The following is a 21,997-nucleotide window of genomic DNA, read 5'->3' as shown; positions in this document are numbered from 1 at the left end:
CAGATGAGGGATTAGAACTCTCTGAGTACTAGGTAAGACTGGTATTGAAATTTGCAAGGATTTCTAAAGATGCTTATGAGATCCCAGCTTTTATTGTTAGTAATTATCTTGCATGAGAACACAAAAATAGGTTGCATTTACAGAAAAGATTTTCATTCTAAAAGTTTCAATGACAATGCTGTTAAGAAAATGTTGCTAGATTCCTCTCCTTTGGGGAAGTAAGTTGACAACAGAGTCCCTCTTAGAAACTAACAGTGACCTCTTCAACAGTCTTTCATTTCCCCAGTGAATTTGGTTTTCTTAAAAGTATGTGGCATTGATAGGTCTAGAAGAGTAAGGTATCTATAAAATACAGATGGCATAAGGGATGGTTGGACAATCTTTTCTGTTTCTATCAGGACATGGATTTTTCTTGCATCCTGGAGGTACACCTTAGAGACAAATGAAGTTCTGTTCTGGACTTGCACATTATTGACTTCATAGCTGACCATCAAATGGACAGTCTCACTCTGTTTTCAAATGTGACACTTATGGTGGCTTTGTTGTCTGAAACATAGAGCTTTCTGGTTAGAACTGAACTGAGACCAAAAATTCATTTTTAGTTGGTTTCCACAAAGATTGTCATAGAATTACCTGCCTTTGGAAATTTGTTCTGAGATGGATTTAAGACAGTGACCTGAAGTTCAAAGGCAATATTTTTGAGCTGCCCCGCTCCACGTCTCTGAGCTACTAGCTTCCATAAAATGAAATTACACTGACTCTTTGGTAACCTGGATGGATCTTTCAAGTTTCAATATTTATTCCTTTCTTTTTCCTACTTCACTGGAATGGAATTCCATCTTACCTGAATATTTTCTGAGCAGGAGCAAACACCAAAATTAGTGACAGGCTCCCCACTGGTGTTCCATTTTTCCAGACTGCCTTTCTTTAAACACCTTCTGCAAATAAAAATGTTATTAAAGTGATGTGTGTGTGTTCTCATGTTTATGTATGAATATATAAGTGAGTATTTGGTATTAAATTCAGGTGTACAGTCTTAGGTACAGTCTACTGGTTTTTCATAACTCAAATATACATTATACTACCATTTTCAAATGATCTGACATTTTACGAGGGATAAGAGAGAGCACTTATTGATCGAACAGTGTTGAACCAAAGCTCACTGAATTGTTTTAATGTGGCCAGATGGGGTTTTTTGATGCCTTTCTTTGCTCTTTCATCCTGTCCTCTGACAGGAAGGTGATACTTTAGCAAAATAGTGCACCAATGTCAGGTTCACATGCACTGTGTACCATATCTTGGAAGTTGAAATAGGCAATACTACATGGAGCAAAGACAGAGATTGGACTCAGAAGACTTGTGCCTTAGTTTTAGCCGATTGACTTACAATCTAGATTTTTTTTTAGACAAGAATCTCAGTCTGTATAAGTTTCAGTTAAAAATAGGGTTAATAATTCACAGGGTTGCTGTGATTGTAAATGGAAATAGGTACATAAGAGAACTCTACAAGTTAGACAGGCCTTCATGTTTATTATTACAGGAGAGCATAGACATGGAATGAGCTAGACGGGAGAGAGAAAATCTGTTCAATACAGATTTTTCTTAGGGGGGAGAAATCCCAGCCCCCAGCACATACCTATTCATACACACACACACACACACACACACACACACGCCTGTACATGTACACACACAAACTGGAGTGTCAAGAGAAGAAAAAGAAAAAAAAGAAACCCAAGAACCACTTACGGATCACTGATGTTCAAACACATGTTGTCGATGCCAGGGAAGTTCCACATTGCTGAGACCAGGCCTTGTGTGCTTGGGTGAGAATTCCTGTAATATTAAAGGAAAGGAACACATTCTTGATCTTCCACTAGTCTTCTATATTCAAGTCATGCTCATGAATATTTTGGAAAAATAAAATATGTTGTCTATGGGATAGTCTTCTTAAAAACCTGAGACTCACGGGATCCCTGGGTGGCGCAGCAGTTTAGCGCCTGCCTTTGGCCCAGGTGCGATCCTGGGGACCTAGGATCGAATCCCACGTCGGGCTCCCGGTGCATGGAGCCTGCTTCTCCCTCTGCCTATGTCTCTCTCTCTCTCTCTCTCTGTCTCTCTCTGTGTGACTATCATAAATAAATAAATAAATAAATAAATAAATAAATAGATAAATAAATAAATAAAATTTAAAAAAAAAAAAAAAAAAAACCTGAGACTCAGTATCAGGAAAAAAAAAAAAGTATCGTGGAAAAAAAATCAGCACAACTCCCTCTTTGGCTGCCTTGTTATTCTCCTAATCATCACATGCATTTAGTGATCACCTACTGTATATATGTAATATTATATTATGGAGAATTCTGACCTTACTATCTAATACTTGTGAGGCTGTTAACAAATTCTTTGCTATATATTACAACAGATTGGGAAGCCACCTAACCTGGCTTTCTTGATTAAAGTCTAGTCATTAAAGATAAAAACCTGCTATAACTTTGCTTTTAGACAAACACAAAAACTCTTAAAAAGTTATTTGTTGGCAATAGAAATGTCATATTGCAATAAATCAAACTGTCCATTCCTTTGGTAGAATCAGGAACAGCACCTCACAATTCTTTATCCTCCAGCATTGCAGGCAGTCACGGAGGCGCACTCACTCCTCTGGAGGGAGGCTGGGGAGAGGTTTTAAAGGAAAGAAACTTACGCATAGAAGGCTGTCTGCTCAGAGGTACCGTAGAGAGATGGGGAGATCTGGATCTCTGGATAACTGTTGCTGGAGTTTCTCAGTGTGCCAAGGCCCATGGCAGTGGTGACAAAGACGATGGGGAGGATAACCTGAGCAATGATACCTTTCCAGTTCCTGCGTGTGTGGTGGAACCTCTTAATGAGGATAGCCATGATCTTCTTCAGTAACAGATCAAAACCACCCAACCTCTCTCCTCTTGTCAGGATTTTGTCTGATTAAAAAAAAAGGGGGGGCATAGAGTTGGAGAGAGAGAGAGAGAGGGAGAAAGAGAGAGAGAGAGACAGAGAGAGAGAGAGATTTGATAATATGGTTCTCGGAAACACTGGTAAATCACCTAACAAAGTAACTTCAAAAACCATGGATAGATAGTATAATGTGATATGGCAGGAATAGCTTGTATTTTGAAGGTTCTGATTTGAGGCTCAGCTCTTTCTTTTTTAACATTGGGCCCAAAAAAAAAAAAAAAAAAAAAAACATTGGGCCCAAGCCTCTCCATGTCATAGAGCTGTATGTAAAAGTGCTTTGTGAATTATAAACCACTATACACAAAACATTATTAGTTATATACACAGTCGTTTTACACGTCAGAGTGAGAGATCTATAATTTGGCAAATGAATGTTGTCCCCAAGCTCCAAAGTCTCAATGCCTGGTTGGTATGTATTGCTAATTACTAATATTCAAGAGATAGCTTCCATTGAGAGACTGAATTCAAATAAGATAAACAGAAACCAACACCTGAAACTAATAGGACGTAAACTAATACAACAAATAACTACAGATTAAAAAAAGATAAAAAATAAATAAAATAAAATTTAAAAAACATAAATGGCAACCAAAACATCTGCCTCGTCTAAGAACTTAATCCTCTGTGGGTAACTTAGTGATTATAAGTCTAACTGGCTCTCATTCTAATGGGAGGTCCAGTGAATTCATCTTCCACTTGGGAAAAGGGAAATGGTCTCCTCCAAAGTGTGATTCTAGTTCAAACACTCAATCATTACATTCTCTTCAGAAATTTGGACCGATTTTATATGGCATTTCAAAACTCCATTTTTACCACTATAATCACAAAAGAAACCTCATTGGAAAAAAAATGTCTATGCTACCCCTACCACCCTGAAATGTTCTTCAGGTGCAGAGAAAAATCCCCTGACTTCTGAGCATGAGTAGCTGTGGAGGCCATAAACGGCTGCTTCCTCAATGGTACTCTTACAACTGATAATTCCATAGCCCCCTCTAAAAATATAATATTCTCTCCAAGGGCCTGCTGCCAAGCACTCCTCTAATGTGATAAGATGACCGTCAACTTTGTGGATATTTTTAATTCTCTATCACAAATTATGCAGCACAAAAAATCATGATCTTCATTTAGCTGATAAGGAAAAATACAAAGCTGCTTAATTTAAAATGAATTCCAATTAAACAGAGTGAACAAGTTTAAATGCAAACTCATATCTCTGCAAAGGGGAATTGTAGAAGGAGCTGAATATTTTAAGTTAATTAGTATGCTTTTCTGTTTCTTGAGAAATTACATGTGGATGACTTACAGGTGTATCAAATGGAGCAAATGTGCTTTCTAAAAGATAATGTCAATGAGGGAAACATTTTGACTGAAGAATAGTTTCAAATTATGAGACAAATGCAGAGGCAAATACATAACATTTACATCCTGAGGCAGATGACCACTTTCTAATCAAAATCCTCAATTCCATGGGCTCAACAATTATATTCCCCAAAAGATGATAAGTGAGGAATATGGCAGAGGACAAATGAGACTCCCAAGTTCCAGAACTATGCAAACATCAGAGATGATCTTTTCTAAGTTTTAGAGCCAGGCAAATGTTTAATTAAAAGTTCTATTCCTAGAGATTTTTTCCAAGTTAAGCAAACTGTTGAAATGACTATTCCATAATTTATACATCATTCTACTATATGCTTCCTTAAGTAAATAGTGTTTCCAAAGGCATAAATTAACTGTCAGAAAGAGAATAAGAGAGGATAAAAGTGAGGTTCAAAGGAGGTCAATTCCTCAAAGTCATATCAAGAAGCACGATTTTTGAAACATATCTTGTCTGAAGAATTGGGGGGAAACTATTATTATAGATTCTTAGCCATGGAGTCCGACTTCATCAAAACTAAGACCATCCCCCAAAAGCATTTTCTCAGAGTCAGAATTTTCTCAGCACCTGAATTGTTCACAGAAGGGAAAGATTAGACATGTTTTCCAATGAGGCCCCATAAAGAGTGATAACTCTTTTCTTATAACTTTTTTTTCGAAGACTTCTTTGCTGAATGTTTAATAAGCAACGAGTCAGCTATCTTGCAAGGTAACTAACTGTCCATTGCTGAACAGCACCAATTACAGGAAAGATTTTAACTTGTTGAACACAAATCTAAAACTGTAGTAAGAAACGTCTTGAAAGTGACTTCTGGTGGGTATCAGGAATATGCATCACGACCCTAACAAGCAAGTTCTTTCACGCTCTTCAATATATTTTTGAAATAGAGAATTTGATTTTGTTTAATAAATACTTGGCATATTAAAAAAAGCTTATTTTTCTTTATTCTTTTTGAATTTAAAAAGAAAATGTGAAGCTGAACTTTGTCCTGTGATTTTCTCATTTATGTCATTTATTGGAATTAAGCAAAATATGCACATTAGATTAATACCATCTCTGTCTGTGAAATTGCTGCTGCTCACAGATAAATCATCAGGAGTTGAGATGCCGTTGGTACTGGGATTTCCAATTTTCTTTTGTGTTAAGTGCTCAAGACTCATACTACTATTTTTTTGTGACTCTTTAGTCAAGTTCAGAAAGACCTAAAAAGAGAAATCAGAACACTTCATTAACACAAAACATGTATGTCCTTTCTAACTTCTAAGCTCAATTTTGATTTTTGAATTTTTATCACATTTACTGAGACAAGTAAGTGTGACTTTAAGTGAATATTTCTGACAGCGAGTTTAAGTGAACATTTTTAACCATACAATGTTATCAAATATTACTGAGTACATTCTCTATGCTGTACCTTTCATCTCTGTGACTTACTTATCTGGAAGTCTGTATCTCTTAAGTCCCTTCCCCTGTTTCACTCATCCCCTACCACCCTAAGTAAGTGTTTTGGTACGTGAAAGATATGCGTTCTCTAATTGGATAAACATGTTTGTTTAAGAATGGTTTTGAGATAGTTATAAGATTTTCTGGAAATGTTTATTTATTTCTTTTCTCGTTTTAAAAGAACTGCATATTTATTCTAAGGGAACAATAAGGTATATCAGCTTCAAGAAAAGAAGAAACACACCTCTTCCACAGTGGTATCTGAAATGCCGTAGCACCCGATGTTGAGGTCACCCATGCCATTGTCCAGCGCCCTCAGGAGTGACAGGTATGCCCCAGAGACTTTGGTGCTAAATGGAGGAAGCACATACACAAGCTCTCCCCCGATGTCCTCCTTGAGGTAGGCTTCAGCGAGATGTGATCGGATCATTGCTGTCACAGCCATCGTGTCGCATGTTGTATTTGCACTTAGATTTGGACTCTAGGGACAAAAACAGAGGTTACCACTCCCTTGTCCCTACACTCTGGTGGCACCCAAGGGCCCTAATCAGGGGATGGAGAGATTCTTTCAAACCACCCAGACCTGAGTCCGATGACACATCCCTCCTCCAATGGCTCCCTGTCCTGCGGGGGTCTCTAGAGCTGTCTAAAAGTTACTATTCTATTGGCTTCATTCTCCCGCCTCCCCTGTCCCTTCTCCAGCCGCACTGCCCACTACTCACGGCCCTCATCTGCCCCAATCCAGCCTCAGCAGCCTCTTAGTGTTATCAATGTGGTGAACTCAGCCACACCCTCCTCGGGCCTTCTCAACTGTGGTCTCTTTGCCCCCAGATAGTGACATGGCTCCTTCTCTCCCAAGCCCCAACTCCTGGCTCAACTGTCATCATCTCAGAGACCCTTTCTCTTCCACCCTACCTAAATCGGCACCACTCAGCATTCCCTATTCCCCCTCCTTTCCTTATTTCTACCCACAGCATTTACCACCTGCTAATACACTTAATAATACACTTATCAATGGTATTATCTGAATTCTCCACTCTCTATTAGAATATAAACTCCACGAGGGTAGAGATTTTAATATCATCAGTTCACTGCTATAATCCCAAGGGCCTAGAATAGTGCCCTGGTCACACACAGAAGCGTAATACATACATAATACACACATTTCTTAATGAATTAATGAATATAATAATAAACTACTTTTTTTAAATAATAAACTACTTTTTATTTGGAAGTCACATCAGGATGTTCAGATGTAAAATAAATGGCTGTAGTCAAAGCCTACCTAATGGCATACACATCTGCACAGTATTGATAATCATATGCTATTTTTAGGTGGAACAGGGGTTCTTATTCAGCACTGCCATTCTTCAAAGATTTCAAAGCATCACTGGCCTGAGTTAATCTTCACATTGCCACTTGAGAGGTACTGATCAGAAGGTGAATACACAACTGCATATTTTCTTTATTTGCTTTAATGCAAAAAATCTAATTTTTAGCCTTATAGACTGAAATGCTAGGGAAACTAAAAGGCTGATTCTCTATCAGTAATCTGAGGATATAGATCCTTTTGTTAACAAAGTTAGCAACCCGAAGCATCAGCATCACCTGGGCCCTTGTTAGAAATGTAGTCAATTCTGGAGCTCCACCCCAGACCTACTGAATCAGAGACTCTTGGGGTGAGGCCAGAAATCTAGGTTTAACAGATACCTCCAGGTGTTCTGACGCTCCCTCAAGTTTGAGAAACATGAGACTAACATATTAATGATGATTTTTAGCAATTAATAAAGTTGGAGAGATTCGGCGTCCATTTCACACAAAAATTAATTTATGACCCTATAACTGACTTGCATTTTCTCCCTTACAAACCTTTTTCTTGGTGAGTGTGAGGTGATACCCATCCCCAAATGCTTCCTTGAGGTAAAAAGGTGACCCACAGCAGCGCAGTCCACCCTGCTCCAGGAAGGCGATACGGTCACTCAGCACTTCGGCTTCGTCCAAGTGGTGCGTCGACAGAATGATTGTTCTGGCTTAAAAATACAGAGGAGAACAACAGAGGATGAAAAATGAAGACACAGTTTCTAAGATCTACAGAGTTAGCCCAAGTAAATCCCATGATTTATGAGGAGAAGAGGCATGTTTTATGAGCAAACCGAAAGAATGACTAGAAGGAGCTTTCAAAATAAAGAGAAATTCAGAAGGGATATTACTAAATATCCAGGGCTGTTTTCTTCTACGTTGGCAGCGAATAAGCATTTGTTGTGCTGTAGGGCTAAATGTCCATCCTTTGGAGTGTGTGCATTAGTGACTCCTTCCTTAGTTTGCTCCCTTGTCTTCATTTTCAGTTTTTCTGTCTCTCCCCCCCACCCTCTCCTCACTATGAAGAAGCAATAATTTTAAAGACTTTTTGAATATTCTTCTCTGATTAATGCACTCCAGTTTGATTGCTTCTTTGCTTCACATCCTGTTAGCACTTGTTTAGTCTGTTTTCAGTTTATTTTCGTTTGTGTATGTTTGGTATCTCTAATTAGATTCTAAGCTGGAGGCAGAATGTGGGACTTCTATCAGATGTGCATGCTCTCAAAAAGGTCAGTGAAGTGATCAGTTCACAGTGCTCAACTACATGGATATTAACTAACGGATCCAGAAATTTAGTGGTGGGAAGAGAAGACCTGGGAAGGGGAAGACCCTGTCTGAGACTCTTAACAGGGCTTCTAAACAGAAAAGTCGTAAATTGGGTTGCATGCATCCCAAAGGGCAAATTATGACTTCTGGGTGCAAACTTATAAGAAAGTACTCATACCAGTTTTGTTCTTGGATATAACATCCCATATACTTCGGCGAGAACATGGATCAACTCCAGTGGATGGTTCATCCAAAATGACCACCCGAGATCCACCAATAAGAGCTATAGATATGGATAACTTCCTCTTCATTCCTCCTGACAATGTTCCAACTCTCTTATGACGATGGCTATATAGTCCAGTATCTTTTAGCGTCCTTCAAAAATAATGTATGGTGGTTATTTTTGACAAAAATATTTGAATATTGAAAAATACAATAAGCATTTTATGTAATAGGTCTTTATTAAGCAACTATTATGTGCTCAGCAAGGTACAATAAACTGTTGAGGACTCATGATATAGATTTTTTTTTTATTGTTTATCATCTAGTTGGAGGCACAAAATTATTACCCAGAAAACACAGGGGATATATGACTCATTTTTTGTTTATTTGAAAAAAATTTATGGAGGGCCTATTTTGTGCCAGACCATGTTTTAGCTGCTGGAGAAAAGTAGTGAGAAAATAATATTCCTAATAGGAGATTAGGTCCTAGTATATGTATGTATTAGGACAGATGTGGATAAAATTCAGCCAAGAAACATCTTCCCAAGTAAGTTTATAATTTTCCAGGTGGTGACAAGTGCAATAAAAAAATACATAAAGCAGGGTACATGAGATAAGGAGTGGCTTAGGGCATGCTATTTTAAGCATCTATTTTATATATGGTCATCCCCTCAAAGAAGGTGACATTTGATCAGAGACCAGGAAAGTGGAAGAGTGAGTCAAACTGTGTCTGGAGAAGGCTGCTCTACATAGAGGAAACAGTAAGTGAGAAGTCCTTTGGCTGGAGTGTAAGCCAGCATGTGGCTTGGCCAGTGTTCCTAGAGCATAGTGAATTGGGGGAGAGTAGATGGAAATGACATCAGAAGTAAGATGGGGACGGGTTACAGTATAGTAGCCATTAGAAACAGAGGATTTAGGGCAATATGGTAGCCTGAGATGAAGAGAGTTAAACAGTTTCAGTGTAATAGCTGGCTGGTGAAGATAGTGATATATGTATACAGTGCCAGAAAAATAGAGAAACTAAGAATCAGTTGTTTTGTGATCAAGCGTTCCTATTGGATTACCGTGGCTTGACCTCATTTTGAGAGGCCTTACCAATGCACTTCCTGGTTGCTCCTATAACTGACCTTTTTACTTCCTCATGCAGCTGCTTTTTAGTCCAGTGAGGAACTTTGATGGAGCCATATAAGAGCAGGTGTTCTTTGGTAGTGAGGTAACTAAACAAGACATCGTGCTGCATGCAGACACCCATGTTCTTCCGTACAGTGTGTAAGTCTGTTTTGAGATCTTTTCCATAAACAAAGATGGTACCTGCTGAGGCCCCAAAGAGCCCAGTCAACATGGAGCTGAAAATGAAGAAATAATAAAAGTCTTAACCAAGCATTTAAAGTTTGATTTTGAGGCTAAATACATCTCAGTCATTAGCAACCAATATTACAGTATATGTCCTCAGGCAAGATCAAGCTGTAAAATAAAATGGTATTAAATGAGAACAAACATTAAATTACTTGTAAGCTTTTAATTATTTAGAGGATTACATAAACACTACCCAGTGACAATGATGAGGATGGGTTGGTGGTAGTAATGAAGGGCATGGTTGTGTGCTTCAATTGCAAGAATGCTCTCTCCTAAAAAAAAAAAAAAAAGAAAAAGAAAAAAAAAAAAGAATGCTCTCTCCTTGAGCAAACTCATGCACTTCTCTGGCATCAGATAGTCTCTAGAGGTCGCGAAGTCTCAAATTTATAACTGTAGCCAAGACCTCATCACTCAGTTCCAGGCTTGCACTATACATCCAGCAGACAGTGTCACTTCTCCCTGAGATGTCTTACAGGATCCTCAACATGTTTAAAACTTAACTTAGAATATATTTGCCCTCAAACACAGGCCCCCACTGGTGTTCTCTTTCGCCATATGATGAATCTACATACTAGTTGTACAAGCCTGGGATCCAGAAGTTATGTTTGCATCCTCCTCCTAAATCTGTTTTCTACCTGTGCCCTTATGTCCCATTTTCCCAGCCACACTACAGTACAAGCTCACAATACCACCTGCTCTTGACCACCGTAATCTCTTATTAACCTGCCTTTCTATGTGAACATCAGTCACCTTCAGCCCCTATCTCTACACTGATTATTCTCTATCTTATCAGATGATTGCTCATCATCTTTCAGATGGTTAGTAAACTGGGCAATTATTTAATATTCTCCTTCTTCAGTAAAATGTAAGCTCCATGAGGTCTGGCAAAGGACCTATTTTCTCATCACTCTCTCAGTACCTAATTAGTACTTTGTACCTTGTGTATAATAGACCTTAAATGACCACCATGGATTTGATAGGGAATCAATATTATATGCAATTCTTCCCATAAAAACACATTGAACTACGTACACTATACTTCATTCTTTATATTCAGAAGAATAAAATTGAGACTTCCTCAGCTAAAATTACAGACTTTTCAAAAGCCTTCTCCATCCCTTTTCTTCATTGGTCTATTAGAAATCATGTTGTTAAGCACTGTATGCTCACTAGAAAGCCAGCTTTGAATTTAAACAGGCCATATAAATAAGAGCAGCTACATGTTCACTCATTCCATGACCTTCCTTTGTCCCCTCTTATTTACAAAAGAAAAATTAATTTGAATATATTTTGGCAGTCACTGAGCTTACTTATGATGATATTAAATAGGATATCCAGCAACTGACATATTTTTTCAAATGAGGGCGAGGGTACCAACAGCATCTTAGCGTGGACTTCCAGCTAAGCCACGTGGAGCGCTGGCGGTGAGTCACAAAAAAAAAATTCAAAAGAATGTCTCTTCAACAACATTTGAGTCTCTTCTCCTTTTGGACACAGGAAAATGTTAGTTAAATGAAGAGTGAGAAAGAACAGCACATATACTCCTCCTAGCCCTTTTGATCTATATCTGATGGCTGGCGATTCTTTTCTTTCTTCATGAATCAAGGCAAGGAACAGCTGGGGCTGAGTGTGTTTATAGCAGAGTGTGTAAACTCAAAATTATACACGGGCCAGAATAGAAATGCAAATAAGTGAAACAGACTGGGCATATGAGACAGTGCAGAGTTGTGGGGAACAGGAATAAATCAGAAGGCAGATGTCCCCTTTAAGAAAACAGCCACCAGTAAGCCCCCACCAATTTTCCTCGCTTAGGACTATGGACCCAATGTTGCCTGAACTTCCTATAACCCAAGAAACGTCAAGACTATTTTTTTCTTATTAGGAAATTTCTCCATTTTAAAATATTGTCCCTGGATTAAAAATTTTAAGAAGTACTGAGGCCTGACCTGACCTTTAAGCTCACAGGTTGGTACTATGATTTAGACTCGATTCTACAGTATACAAAGTGAGCTACCTTAATCCATCTGGCAGACGTCATAATGTGATTCTTTATGAAAGAGGCGAGGAAATGCTAAGTAATATGCTGCCGTGACAGTAACTATTAAACAAGTAACATACATTGTAGTAGTTTTCCCGGCGCCGTTGGGACCGAGCAATGAAGTAATATGTCCTTCATAAAAATTCAGATTGAGGTGATCGACAGCAATTTTTGAGCCATAGATCTTTGTGACCCCATGTAGGGCAACCCCAACTGTGAGATCTTTAGGCTCGGGCTCAATGTTGGAGGGAAACATGTACTCAGGACCTGGAGGGAAACCAAGAGAAACATTATAAGCTTACAAAGAAGGAAAATGCAACTAGAGCTAGACCTTTCCTTAGTCAAAAATTGAAGACTATAACAATACAGCCCTCTAAATAAAAATAATTCTGGGAACAAATGATCTGTTATCTTTAGTTTCCTTCCCATTTGGTTAAAGAATAAATGAGAGTGAGAAACCAGGTTCTCCCAGGTTGGTATCACCCTTCTCTGTCAGAATATGTAGTTGTAGAATATGGTATCATAATAATAAATTCTCTTTTATACAATAGATCTCAAATATTCAAAGGATAATCTAAGTCTTATTTCTCTGATCAGAAAAGATAATACCAACTTATGGAAAAATGTCTACAAGGTTGATTCTATAGTGAAAAAATGTCTACAAGGTTGATTCTATAGTGATTTGTGGTTTACAGAATCCAATTCATCTGATTATTATCTACATGTGTTTCAGGCATCACATGTAGACCATGGATATGGGTCATCCTTACTTTATAAAAATGGCACTACTTACCCAAGTCATGACCTTTCAACTGTTTGTGTCCAGTGTTGATGACGAGTTATGATATATTATCTGTACTTGTAACTTGGTTACTTTTTTTTGACTGGTGACAGATGGCTGGAGTTAGGGGTGTAGACTGTGGCCAAGGAACAAAATTTTTCTCTGTGTGTGTCTAACTGGACCACAAAGGGATCTCCAATCTTGGCCTAATTAGCACCATATGCTAACCAACCAAGCTAATGAGCCCAGAAAAAGCCACTGTTTAATTGTCGTAAGAGTCTAAATACATATGTGTAGACATTCATCCATGATTAAAAGGATGATAATTTTGCCATTTAGAAAAACATAATTAAAATCACTAGTCATGTAAATTTTATATCACTTCTGTCATAATAATGCTTGTTGTTGACCTACTTGTCTTACTAGCAGATGGATTGGTGTTCTGCATCATGATATTAGTAAACATAAGGCCATTGCTTTTCTCATGCTTCACATCTGTACATCCCAATCGCTCCTTCCAATAGGAAGGAAGGACTGGAAAATACCACGGAGCTGCCATACCATATGTACCTATAACAAAAATACATTAGGAAGAGTAAATATTAGTTGATTATTAACATGAAGTATCAGAAACTAAACAGAACATTATATATGATTCAGAAAGTATTTTCATTTTTTTGATCCATATCAAACTGAAGGGTAATCTCAGTTTTCAAAGTAAAGCAAAAAAGATAAGCTCTCTTTTATTCTTTTTAAAAAACAGCTTCATTGAGGTATAATTATATGTCATAAAATTTACTCATCAGGTGTAGAGATAGATGATTTTTAGTAAATATAAAAAGTTTTGCAACCATCACCACCATCCATGCAATATAGCTTCAAAAAGTATTTTCATGACTATTTACAGATAATCCGTTTCTACCCCAAGTTCTAGACAATAGACAATCACTGATTTGCTTTCTATCTCTACATATTTGTATTTTATAGGAATTTTATATAAATGGGACAATATTCTTTTATTCATTTAGAACACTAGGAAAATGTACAAATGGAAAAGCTCCCAAGCATATTAAAAGCGATGACTACTTGAGACCTGGATGGGGAACCCAATGAGTGTTTTCCATTAGAATTTGGTAAATTCTTCTTAGAATTACGAAACCTGGTGTTTGCTTTATCACATCTCAAAAGTGCATTTGGAAAGACTGGATTCCATGCTTCTTAATCCACTCCATCCTTTGTAGGAACATCAGACTATCATCAATAACCAAACTGGAAAGAGTCAAATTGTCCATAGACCAATGAATGGATAAGGAAGATGTGGTATATAAACACAATGGGATATTACTCAGCCATCAAAAATAATAAAATCTTGACATTTGCAATGATGTGGATGGAGCCAGACTATTATATTAAATGACATAAATCAGAGAAAGACAAAGACCATATGATTTCACTCATATGTGGAATTTAAGAAACAAAACAGTACAACATATGCGAAGGCGGCAAAAAAAAAAAGAGAGAGGGAAGCAAGACTAAGAGACTCTTAACAATAGAGAAAAAACAGAGTTGATAGAGGGAGGTGGGTGGGGGATGGACTTGATGGATGATGGGTATTTAAGAGGGCAAGTGCTGGGGATGAGCACTGGGTATTATATGTAAATGCTGAATCACTGAATTCTATTCCTGAAATCAATACTGCGCTATATGTTAACTAATTAAAATTTATTTATTATTATTTTTTAAATTTTTATTTATTTATGATAGTCACAGAGAGAGAGAGAGAGAGGGGCAGAGACATAGGCAGAGGGAGAAGCAGGCTCCATGCACTGGGAGCCCGAAGTGGGATTTGATCCCGGGTCTCCAGGATTGCGCCCTGGGCCAAAGGCAGGCGCTAAACCGCTGTGCCACCCAGGGATCCCAACTAATTAAAATTTAAATAAAAATAATAAAATAAAAATAAATAAATAAAGAAAAGAAAAAAGAAAAGAAAGAAAAGAAAGAAAAGAAAAGAAAAAAGAAAAGAAAAAAAAGAAAGAAAAGAAAAGAAAAAAGAAAAGAAAAGAAAAGAAAAGAAAAGAAAAGAAAAGAAAAGAAAAGAAAAGAAAAGAAAAGAAAAGAAACTCACCAGTGTATTAACTCATCCTGGAAAATTATCATTAGTTTTGGGATTTAAGTTGGGTTTTTTGGTACGGTTTTTTTTGAGACTATATATGGCAAATCAAATACTAGGAAATATTTATTAGCTGATTTATAATTATGAAAACTATAGAAAAATATCTCTGTAGGAAGCATGTTCATACCTGGGAACACATTCCTGACGTACCACGCGATAATGAAATAAATGAAAGAGTCAGCTAGGATTAGACAGCACAGCCAGCCAAATGAGGTGGTGTCATCCTGAACTGGGGAACTATACATATTTTCCCACTGAAGACCTAAAAAGTGAACATATATATTTATACTTCTGTGAGACATACTGCAGATGCAAATGCTAAAATCTAGTTTTAAAGGAAGTGGGCCTACCAATGCCTTGCTCTTCATATCTTGCAATATACTGACTTGCATAACTGAATGCTGTTGGCGACAGCAGGCTCTGTGAAGAAAGCAAACAGCAATGATAGTTCTTATAGATTTTGTACAAGAGGGATCTAACCATACTTAAAACTTTGGACATTTATATAGGTAAAATTGACACTAACTTCCTAAGCATATTTAAAAATACAGAGGTCTGTTACCAAGAAGAAAAGAATGAATGAATGAAGAGAAAAGGGACAGCAGAAAACAAAAGAAGCAAAATTACAACTTGGAAAAGATTTGTCAAAAATCCAAAATGTATATTCTAAACTTGGTAAATATTGCTTAGCAATTTATCATATAGGTAATTATAGGGTAATGCAATGTTAAGACTAAAATCATATAAACAATTAGGAACCAGAAGATATATATATATATATTTTTTTCTATATCTATGAAGTTTTTTAAGATTTTTTATTTTTATTTATTCAGAGAGAGAGAGAGAGAGAGAGAGAGAGAGGCAGAGTCACAGGCAGAAGGAGAAGCAGGCTCCATGCAGGGAGCCTGACGTAGGACTCAATCCCGGGTCTTCAGGATCACACCCTGGGCTGCAGGCGGCGCTAAACCACTGCACCACTGGGGCTGCCCCAGAAGATATTTTTATTTCATAAATTGATTACAGGTAACAGAAGTATTATGAATGAAAATATACTAAAATATGACTTGATTGAATACTTCTAATGCAACACATTAGAAATCTAATGTCATTTTAACCCAAAGTAGTCAATGTTAAATGAAAGTTATTTAATACTTTCTATTTCCATAAATATCAAAGTTTCAATATGACTCTCAATGAGATTTAGTTTTCTGCCTTTCAAATTCCAAAGTATTCTTAATGATTTCATTATATTTCTTTAATTCAGTATTTTTGAATTGAAACAGGCAAAAAAGGACTCAAAATTGGTAATATACTGTCAGTGCATTTGTATTTATGCCTATAAGTTATATTGTATATTAGGAAAAACATAAAAATTATTCACATGTGAGAATAACTCCAGTTAAATAAGGGCTTTAAGATATTTAAGGAATTCAATCAGAGAAGAAGTCAGAATTTTTGATGATCTTTAAAAATGTAACATATTATAACTATTCTTTCTTCAGAAATTATTTCTTAACAGCATTAAATATGATTTTTTAAAGCTGTGGGGGAAAGTTTCCTTTTCATTGTATTATACTGCTTGTACAGTATACAACAATGTAGGAAAAACTATCATTAGGACAGTTAAGCTTATTTTGCAATCACAGAACTTTTCAATTAGACAAACGAACTTTCAGTTTAAAGAGTCTAAAAACATAAAAAGAATCAATTCTTATCACCCCCCTGGCCATTTAGTTGTGACAGTTGACTCACCATGAATACTTTTATTACATAGCTCAACTCATCCTCAACTGTAATCAGAACAATAAATGGAAAAAAGGCAATGATGTAGATGAGGCTTCCAATCAGGGCTGCAATATTGGTGTTGTTGAAGAAGACACTGATAAGATAGCTCATAGAAATAACTGAGAAGCTATAGTCCGAAAAATACAGGAACAAAATGAACCCATTTGTCTTAGGAAGAATATTGCCAAACTTGAGTATAATGATGAGGATGATGATGGTCACCAGTAAAAATCCAACACTCTCTATAAGCCAGGCAAAAAAGTGACTGCAGGAGTTCACACCCATCATCTTCATGTACTGTGAAAAGGAAAAAGCATTAGTCACTTTTGAACCGATATTCTCTCAAATAGCAATTATTTCTGCACCATGCCAAAATGCCCATGAGACTCTTCATATATATGGAACTAAGCATCTTAATAATTCTCATAAGTTGAGGATTTGTCCGTATTTGCTATGTAAAATGAATATAACCATTTATATCGGTCCATTTTAAATTATATGCTTTCAGAGTGCCCCAGTATAATGGATAATTTGGATGATGAGCTTCTTTTTTTTTTTTTTCAATTTCATTTTATAACTGGTATCTAACTGATGTATCCAGATTAAATTAGTTTAGAATAGATTATCAAAATTTATGGTATCTCTTGCAGAATTTTACAACACGAATTTGACATTTGTACAGTCATGAATATTTCAAGCTGGTAGGAAAACATGGTTTATTTCAAATGCTGTAGTGACTGAGATAATAAAACTCCATTAAAAAAAATGAAACATTAATAGACAACACAATCAGTACTCTTGTTCCTGAGAGAAAGAGAATAAACTTGACCCCTAAGAATTAAAACATGGAAAGTTTTAAGGGAGATTTTCTGACTTTTGGTACAGCTTTCCCACCTTTAAGATAACTGGTAGTTTAGGGCAGGTTTGCCATCTTTGTTTTCCAAAAAGACATTCATGAACCCAAAATGAATTCATGTATCTGAGATCATCTATACTTCTCTCTCAACTTATATTTTTTAATAACTCAGTGATATCTTAGAGGCCACGGCATTCCACCAAGGTAGGAAAACAGATCAACATGATGTGTTTGAGCATTAACTCAAAGGGATTCTGAAATTTCTAAATTCCCCTGGATCTTAGTTGTCTTGAATTTGGTGACATGTTGCCTTCAGCGGAACCTGGATATCCTGGTTTCTAGTTTTAATAATACATGATTAATGCTAAGCTTATGAACCTAACAGTCCATTTTTAAAAAGAAATACTCCACTAACAGCTTATAATAATCCAGTATTTTGCGTGAAATCAAGGATTTTCAGTGTCCTTCTTTAACACTAACTTGTCTAAAAAAAAAAATTGCCGAATCTTTTGCTCTACACATAAAATAGTGAATTTTACTTTCTGCCTTTGCAAGTTATCACATTTTGATAACTCTGCTGCTCCTCTTGTTGCCATGGAAACTGCTACCTGACTGCCAACAGTCTAAGCTGTGGGCCTTAAGCTAATCACCACTGAGAAAAAGCCTGTGACTTTTCCTCTTAACTTTGCCCTGTTCCTCACCCTCCTCCCTCCTTACCGTTACTCTCCTCCCTGGCCCTCCTGCCCTTTGCAGTAAAGACTCAACTTATGTTTCCATAGGAATGGAAGTGTGGGTCAAAGTAAAAAAAATCAGCATGGAGTGAAGAGGCACTATGGAAGGCTTCCTCCAGTTGCTACACATCTATCATTGAAAATAAAATCACATTTCAATGTGAGAAAATATTTCACAGGTCTTACTTTTGATTTTTTTTCTCTGTTCCCCACCCATTTGAGAAAATTACTGTGTCATGTTTGATGACTGCATTTTAGAGACATTCATCTATTCATATATGGTCATGATATGTTAGCTCTTTTTATTTGCCTTTCCTATTTGTGTTTTGAGATTTAACTGAGTTTATAGTTAACTGTGGAGTTAGGAGACCCATATAACTACTCTAAAGCTTATATTCACAACCTAATTTCATGTGCCTAATACAACAAATATTTTCTCTCCAATAGCAGTATATATTAGTAGGAGACAATGCTAATATATTTCACAAGGTGGCTAAAAAATAGGACAATATCAAGGACATGAAATAAAGCTGACTTGGTGTGTACAAACATGTTTTCCTTCCCCAACACTTGATAGCTATGGTATAAAACACATATATTTAGAAAATTCTCCATTCACAGCCTTATTAAAAGATAATCTGGCAAAGCTGAAGACCAGACTTAAGGTATATATCTCTGTAATTTTGAAATTTTCAAGACTCAAGATCAGATTCCTATTCTTGAGAGTTGGTAAAAGTTCCTGAGAATGATCATTGCTTCTTATTGAAACAGACTAAGTTAGATGCTTTCAAAAGTGTTCACTATTTAACATTCTAGCATGAAACTTCAGTGTTAAACTTCAGGATTTTATGCCACGAGGAGAACAGCTGTTATTCATAAAGAGAAAGAGCAATGAGAGCATGTAAGTCATCCATAAATTATCCAGATTCACTGCCAACTTCGTTATGATAAATAAGACCAAACTTGCTGATGGAAGATGGCCCACAGAGAATGTCTGGCTATGCTTTCCTGGATGTCATTAGTTGCTCCTCAGAGTGACATATGTCAGGTGCCAGCTTTGCAATCAAAGAATCACTTGTCTCAAGCCTCCCAAACCTGCCTGAAGCAATTCATCAATATCGGATAACCTGTTGCTCAAGGAAAACCCCTCTACACAGTGGTCAGAGTTTGCTCCAGTTTATGGCAGAAGATAATAAGAAGAGATTGTGTAAGATTTGGGATAAATGTGTTGCCACATTCAAGAAAAGCTTTTGCATGGGGATTGACATTAATGCTTTTGGGAAAAGAAATCACAAAGATTCATATATTTACTTGGCAACAAAGTCTTCATTAAATTCAACAAGAATGTCAAGTACTAATTTATAAGGAATAATACCATTTTCTAACTCAGTTAAAATTATTTTCTTAACACTAGATATTTCTACTATTATTTTTAAGTAAGATATAAAGGATATTGGGGTCACTACACGAAATGTTCCAAGTTCCCACTAGTATGATGGATAGTGTCTATCAAGAAGACACAAACATTGTCTAAAGTGAAGCACCAAAGGACTAAAAATCCCTTACATAATTCTTGACACCATCTCTCCAGACCAGAGATATTTTAGATTATTTATCTGAACGGAGAAAGAATTCCAAAATTTTTTCTCAAGCTGAATATAAGCACTGAAATCCCCATAAATGACATATTAGAAGCTAACCCATAAATCAAGAAAATAATGTGAAAAAGTATTTTTCTGTGTATTGTAAATCAGTTTTTGCTTACCTTTAATATTTTAATGTTAAAAGCAAGAAACACAAAACAAAATCCAACTGAAAGGTATTTCAAAATAGTTTCTTTTTAAACTACAGGCTTAATTTCATCAACTAACTTATTGGGCATTAATATTTGTGCTAATTCTTTTAACAACTTAAAGGAATTCACTGTAGTCATACTATACCAAGGTCAAAGATTAATGGCTTCATCGACATAGCAACTAATTTAGTTTTCCTGCCCAGATTTAAGAACAATTAGAGAAGAAAAAAGGTATTTTTTTTAACCTTTCTAAAAAAAAAATTTTTTTTGGAATGAAAACGATGTAGGAAATTAAAAGCTTTAGAACTTAGTGAATATTAAAATGATGGTATTAAAAAGTGATTTTTTTTTAATTTATTTTTTTTTAATTTTTATTTATTTATGATAGTCACAGAGAGAGAAAGAGAGAGAGGCAGAGACATAGGCAGAGGGAGAAGCAGGCTCCATGCACCGGGAGCCTGATGTGGGATTCGATCCCGGGTCTCCAGGATCGCGCCCTGGGCCAAAGGCAGGCGCCAAACCGCTGCGCCACCCAGGGATCCCTAAAAAGTGATTTTGAGTCTCTGGTAACCTACAAGATTATCCATCATCATCTTCAAAAGTCTTTAAGGGTCCATGCTATCAAAATAAGATTGTGAGAGGGAAAGTACCTATGATGTGGAAAAGGATTGGTTGAAAGTCAAGACATTGGAGTTCCAGAACAAGATCTACCACTAACTAGCTCTGCAGTTTTCAGCAAGTCACTTCTCACTTACTGGGCTCAGCTTTCTCACTTCTAAAAAGAAAGAGGAAAGATAAGAACCATGGGCAGTACTGGAAGGCTGAGCAGGAGGCATTGAGAATACTCCACTCATTCCACCCCTATTTCCATCAATTTATCTCACAAATAGACTGCATTCCTTTGAATTTAGGATGCTGATTATTTGACATGGCAGCAAGAAAGAAAAATCACTACCAAATAAGTGATGATACCTTATCAAATGCATCCCAATTTCAGAGGCTTTAAGAAGCAAAGAAAAAAAAATCTTTGCCTTAGAACTGATAAAAATAGACAACCTTCTTTGTTGTGACAATAGAGCCACATTTTGGAAATGTATTGCTGAATTAAGTCTAGATGGTAACAGCTAGAAAGTTTAATGGATTGAGTCCAAGTGACTATGAACTGGAAGACTCAAAGCCTCATTCTCTGATGCCAAGTTCAGTGATCTTCCACTATCGGACTTTGACCCTCAAGATCAGGTAATTAAATTTTGAAAGTAAATGCATGTAAAACAAAGACACAAAGCTACCAAACAGAAAGTGGTTCATTAAAAATGCATCTTTCATGTCTTCAATTAAGAAAGAACTATTCATTACGCTTTGGTTTTTGTGTGTGTGACATCCATAGATATATTTAAAGAGCATCATCTTCAAACACAAAATAATAGTGTGTATCACATATATATATATATACACAATATAATACTTATATTTACTGTGTGTTTCTACCACAAGTACTATTTTTAAGGTAGATATTTATTTTGAAGTAGAAAAGAACTCAGTTTCTATCACAGTTTTCTACTTTAAAGTTTTCCTTTAATCTGTGAAGATTCACTTCTGAGTACAGGAACCTGAAAGAAAAATATAGGTAGGAGCCTGCAACCAAAATTCTGGTTGAGGGCATTGATTCAAGTTTCTAAATTGGAATTAAGAAAGCATTGCACTCCATCTTAAATACAACAGAGCTCAAACCAGTTGATGAGGGGTTTACCTAATTATAACTGAAAAAAAAAATACAGCTGTGAGGATCAACCAGAATTCAAATAGAAAAAGTAAGAAGTATAGGTTCAAAC

General features: G+C 36.5%; 1 protein-coding gene across 2 annotated transcripts in view; it reads right to left on the bottom strand.

Moving 5' to 3' along the window:
- Nucleotides 1-21,997, bottom strand: part of ABCA12 (ATP binding cassette subfamily A member 12) — a 275,603-nt gene that overhangs the window by 33,021 nt on the left and 220,585 nt on the right. For both annotated transcript variants that reach the window (XM_077884812.1, XM_077884813.1), the window contains 13 exons: nt 16,751-17,080; nt 15,349-15,418; nt 15,126-15,260; nt 13,240-13,395; nt 12,125-12,311; nt 9,778-9,996; nt 8,607-8,803; nt 7,673-7,833; nt 6,048-6,284; nt 5,415-5,565; nt 2,702-2,954; nt 1,750-1,836; nt 845-938 (listed from right to left, as the gene is read on the bottom strand). In XM_077884812.1, coding sequence (XP_077740938.1) covers nt 845-938; nt 1,750-1,836; nt 2,702-2,954; nt 5,415-5,565; nt 6,048-6,284; nt 7,673-7,833; nt 8,607-8,803; nt 9,778-9,996; nt 12,125-12,311; nt 13,240-13,395; nt 15,126-15,260; nt 15,349-15,418; nt 16,751-17,080 — 2,277 coding nt within the window. The remainder of the gene's footprint in view (nt 1-844; nt 939-1,749; nt 1,837-2,701; nt 2,955-5,414; nt 5,566-6,047; nt 6,285-7,672; nt 7,834-8,606; nt 8,804-9,777; nt 9,997-12,124; nt 12,312-13,239; nt 13,396-15,125; nt 15,261-15,348; nt 15,419-16,750; nt 17,081-21,997) is intronic.

Source organism: Canis aureus, chromosome 36, assembly GCF_053574225.1.
Source record: "Canis aureus isolate CA01 chromosome 36, VMU_Caureus_v.1.0, whole genome shotgun sequence".
Taxonomy (NCBI): Eukaryota; Metazoa; Chordata; class Mammalia; order Carnivora; family Canidae; genus Canis; species Canis aureus.
The sequence above is the reverse complement of the archived record's forward strand: the minus strand, read 5'-3'. Positions and strand labels throughout refer to the sequence as shown.